At 37.4% G+C, this 4,540-nt stretch overlaps 1 protein-coding gene across 1 annotated transcript; it reads right to left on the bottom strand.

Moving 5' to 3' along the window:
- Nucleotides 1-1,203: 1,203 nt before the first annotated feature.
- Nucleotides 1,204-3,895, bottom strand: LOC119980969 (ethylene-responsive transcription factor WRI1-like). The gene is made up of 7 exons (XM_038823882.1): nucleotides 3,585-3,895; nucleotides 3,379-3,461; nucleotides 3,164-3,172; nucleotides 2,982-3,070; nucleotides 2,777-2,901; nucleotides 2,601-2,677; nucleotides 1,204-1,846 (listed from the first exon to the last, which is right to left on the bottom strand). Exons 1-7 carry the CDS (start codon nucleotides 3,812-3,814, stop codon nucleotides 1,272-1,274), a joined length of 1,188 nt encoding a protein of 395 aa, XP_038679810.1. The 5' UTR covers nucleotides 3,815-3,895; the 3' UTR covers nucleotides 1,204-1,271.
- Nucleotides 3,896-4,540: the final 645 nt, after the last annotated feature.

The following is a 4,540-nucleotide window of genomic DNA, read 5'->3' as shown; positions in this document are numbered from 1 at the left end:
TCTGAACGGGAATGACGTAAAACCCTAGCCCGCCAGTTTTATTTCGATAATTTTCGTTGTATAAAAATTACAAAAAATAAGCGATATATCCTTAAATAATTTATGCCCTATTGGTATAGATATTATCCGCAATGGGTCATAGGCCCGCACGAAAACCATCATCCAAATTACCTTAATGACAAATCAATAACGGGTATGATCTAATCACCATTATTTTATCTTTTATCCGTTATCAATTTCAAGTATCTCGAATGTAATTCGTAAATACCAAGGCCCTAAAGTGTGCCAATATGATCCGACAGTATATCAACATCGTCGACAACATACCTCATGTCGACGACATCTAATATTACACCTATAATACCATACTCACATACCCTCATATATAAGTCACGTCACCTTCTCAGCTTCCACCATAAACCTAACTTGCCTACATCTTACATGTCCTGTCGTCATGAGTTTACTTGGTCAATACCCTTTAGAGCCTACATCCCATTAATCACCCCATAAATTTCTCTCGAGACGCCCACCATAAATGACAAATTGATCCAAAACAACTCATCTCTCTATGAAAAATGACCAAAACCCATGTATTCCCTCTACACATGTCTAAAATACTATTAACCCAATCAACTCTCAATATCTCTATCTTGGACGTTATGAACCATCCTTCACTATAAAAGGAGGCCTTCTACATCAGGTGAAGGGAAGGTGATTCATACACTAAAAACTCGATACATATTTGAGATAAACACACGTGACTGACTTGATCGTCAAAACTCCCTTGACCGGAATTTCCTGAGTGAGGGAACCTTTTAACATATTTTGTATGCTTCGCAAGATTGCCGGTGATCCCCCATCCTAATTCTTGATTGTGAAAATTTCCTCCCACACAATCAACATGTTTTGCCAGTGCATTTTCACATGTTGAGTGAATGTGAGAGTATATGCTGCTCTGTAGTTGCACATGGCGCAAAAACTGCAATTTACCTTCAGATGGGAGTTATTCCCAATTCCATGGATAGGGCATGGCTTTGGTTAACATTTGTTAGGATTGTTGGATTGATGAATTTGAAAGATCTAATTTAGCTCAACTACACATGTATAACAAAGAACCTTTTCAACTAACTCACCATCTTTTTGCTCCTATTCTCATTGCTTTAAACAGAAGAAGGGGGAAAAAATGAAAACAGAGAAGAAAAAAGGACAAAAGGACACCAAGAAACCAACAGAAACTCAAAACAAGACCATCAAACAAATCCCAACTCCCCCTACTCTTTCCAAACAGAATAGTTACAAGAGACTGAGGTTGTTGAAGAGGATGGTGAGGAGTTCAACCTCTCTTTACCATTATTCTCCACCACACAACCCGCGTCCTCCCCGTCGACATTCCTGTCAAATATCAAGTCAAGAATGTTGTCCTCGAAACCAATACTTTCATCGAACAAACCGGCAAACTCGCCTGGGGTTTCGAGGGGAAATTGGGGGACCGGTAACGGGTTGAACCCCGGTTCCATACAGAAGCTCCAAGCGATCTCGTCCGAGTCCATGAGAGGTGCCATTGCAGAATTCTCTATGCAAGGATAATCTTGAGTTCCTGCTTCTGGTTCAGGTTGTTGACAGGCTAATTCTTGCTGGTCCTGTTGTTCGACTTCAGCTTCGGCTTCTTCGGATGACTCGGAGGAGCAGTTGGCGATCGGTTCTTGTAAATGATCAAGAACAATATGGATGCCTTTCTCCTTCAACTTCTCAATGTATTTGTTAATGTCAAAATTGGTCACTGCATTTGCTCCTCTGTACTCTAATGCTGCCATATCATATGCTGCTGCTGCCTCTTCCTGTGTATCTTTTTTTTAAACAAAAATAAACAAATTAGGAAACCAAATCTGACCTATTATTGTCTTAATTAATCAAAGATTCTATAAAAAGTAAACTTTATGATTAGATACATTGCAGATAACTTTGTAAAGCAATGTACATAGAGATTAGAAATCACGTGACTGGATATCAAGTCATGTGACCAGCACTGTAGATCTTGAAATCATTACATGATTTGGAGGGTTAGAAAATTAGGGTGGATTAGCACGAAATGCAACTATGCAAGTACTACCAGGTGTACTTGAGTAGCACAAACAAGACCAGGTACGTATCACTTTTCGCGCAAAAGATACACTTTTTATCGTACAAAAATACCCAACCTAACATTCTGGGTTAAGGGCCCCTGTAGTAGAAGTCATTGCAGTTTCCGTGCAGTTTTAATCACTCGTGCTGAGTCTGTTTACCAGTGTGGAGAGGAATTCACGTTGAACTACTGCTGCTAACAATTGTAATACTCACAATCTTAATATAGAACATATATGCACTAATGATTTGTATTGTGGTTGGAATAATGTCTTGTATTGTTGACCCAAATCATGGTTTCAAAATTAGGTTCTAGTCAGTCTCGCATGGTGACAATCTTGGACTCGTTTATTTCAAGCCAAACAAAACACTTAAAACAACTCAATCATGATTTTCTTCTACCTAAATCTGCTCATAATATGGATTTAGGGGTTCAAACCAAAGTTCCGAGAGTACGATATAGGGGAAAGAGAGCTTACCATAAGTTCCGAGATAGAGATACTTGTTACCAAGAACTCGACCAATTCTTGCCTCCCATCTCCCATTATGGTGATGCCTGTTCAAAACCAACATTGCCAAAATTAACCTAACTTCAAATCCATTGTTAATCAAAACTAATTATTGTAATAATTACTAATTAGGTTAAGTGAAGTACCTAGCCACCCCGCGATACTTAGAAACTCCTCGAGAAAATCCACTGCTGCGCCGCCTCAACGAAGCCAGGTACTCTTCCTTGGACACCTTCTGCATTTCTTCAATCTCCTCAGTGTAGTTATCTATCTGCATTATATATATTTCACTTAAACAAATTGAGATTAATATTTTTTTTCGTAATCGAAAACGACACCATAGATTTGGACCTGAAAATTCAAGGTGGTGTCTGGCCCCCAGTACTTCAAGGCAGCAAGATCATAAGTTCTGACAGCAGCCTCTTCATTATCATATGCACCTGCAATTGCAATTAATTTATTCAATTAATTAATAATAATTTTTTTTAAAAAAAATAAATGGATCTGATTTAAGTAAGATTATGAAAACTTACCCAGATATACTAAGCCAGCAGAGACAAAAGTGGTAGTGAACGTTACAGGGGCAGAGGTTACCATGAATAAAAACACAAACACAGTCAGAACCATTAAAATATATGATTAATTAATTAATTAATCAGTTAAACAAAAATATATATACAAATCTCCTTGAATTTATTGATTAATAAATATGAAATTAAAATTAAAAAAAAATAAAGAATTCATTCACCTTGTTTTCCTTTCTTGTTCTGAATGTTGTTCCATGAACTCTTGTCCCAAAGATGAGCCTCAAACCTCCCTGTCCATCTATGCCTGTAAAATTGAATTCCATCACCAACCCAGATAACCAAACATGCAAATTCACCAAACCAATGTACACAAAAGTGATTATAAATATGAAATCATTAGTGGGTTTTATGAGAATTAATTGAATACCTGGTGACTCCTCTGTAGATGGAGCTTCTCTTGCTTCCTGCATTAGGAGTACTAGAATTGGCATTCTTGCATTTGTGTTGGTTTTGATTTTGATTTTTCTTTCTGGGTTTTTTGGTTGGCTTGATGGGTTGGTCAGAATCATGAATTCTAGACGCAACAATGCATGATGAAGAAGAAGAAGAAGAGGAAATGGAGGAGGAGGAAGAAGAAGTAGTAGGTGACCTTTTCATTTGTTTCAATTAGTAATGTTGCATTGACAGTGAAGGAGAAGAATAATAAGGAAAGGGACTTATGAATAAGAGATAGAGAGAGAGAGAGAGAGATTTAGGTATGGTTAGGACTATTTTTTTAGACTTTTTGACATAGAGAGAGAGGAGAGAGGTGTGTCTTGGTAACCAAGAGTGGTTTACCAAAACAAGGAGGAGAGGGAGGGGGAGAAGAAATCTCAGAAATGAACAAAGAACAAGAACACAAGAGTGAGTGAGTGAGTTAAAAGAAGGGTATTGAGTATTAACCATGGGTTAAATGTAGGGTTAAAGTTGAGTTAGTTTAATGCCCCACACTTGGCTTGATGGTGCAGCCATGCTGCCAATCAAATTTGTTTGTCCATGCTGGCTTTTTCTGAATTTCAAATTTCCTTTTTTAAATTTGATTTTTAAAAGTTTATATGTATATGTGTGTGTATATCTTTTGGTGCTTGGTTGGCTTGTATCAATGTCAGTTACTATGTGGGATTTTTTGGTTTTTTTGTGTGCAAAATCAATTGAAATTTATTAGGGGACTTGTAAAACCGTCACGAGGGTAATGGTCAATCCTAAATGCCCTAGTTTTTCCAAACAATTACAAAATAACCGCACATTAGGAGGAAGTGGTGGTTTTTAGGGTTAATTTAATGAGACAAACCTAATAAGCTATTCGCGCAAATACGAGAGTATTTGAATTGGTCAATTCTCTCC

Source organism: Tripterygium wilfordii, chromosome 16 (genome assembly GCF_013401445.1).
Source record: "Tripterygium wilfordii isolate XIE 37 chromosome 16, ASM1340144v1, whole genome shotgun sequence".
Taxonomy (NCBI): domain Eukaryota; kingdom Viridiplantae; phylum Streptophyta; class Magnoliopsida; order Celastrales; family Celastraceae; genus Tripterygium; species Tripterygium wilfordii.
Note: the sequence above shows the minus strand (reverse complement) of the source record. Positions and strands in the feature narration are given on the sequence as shown.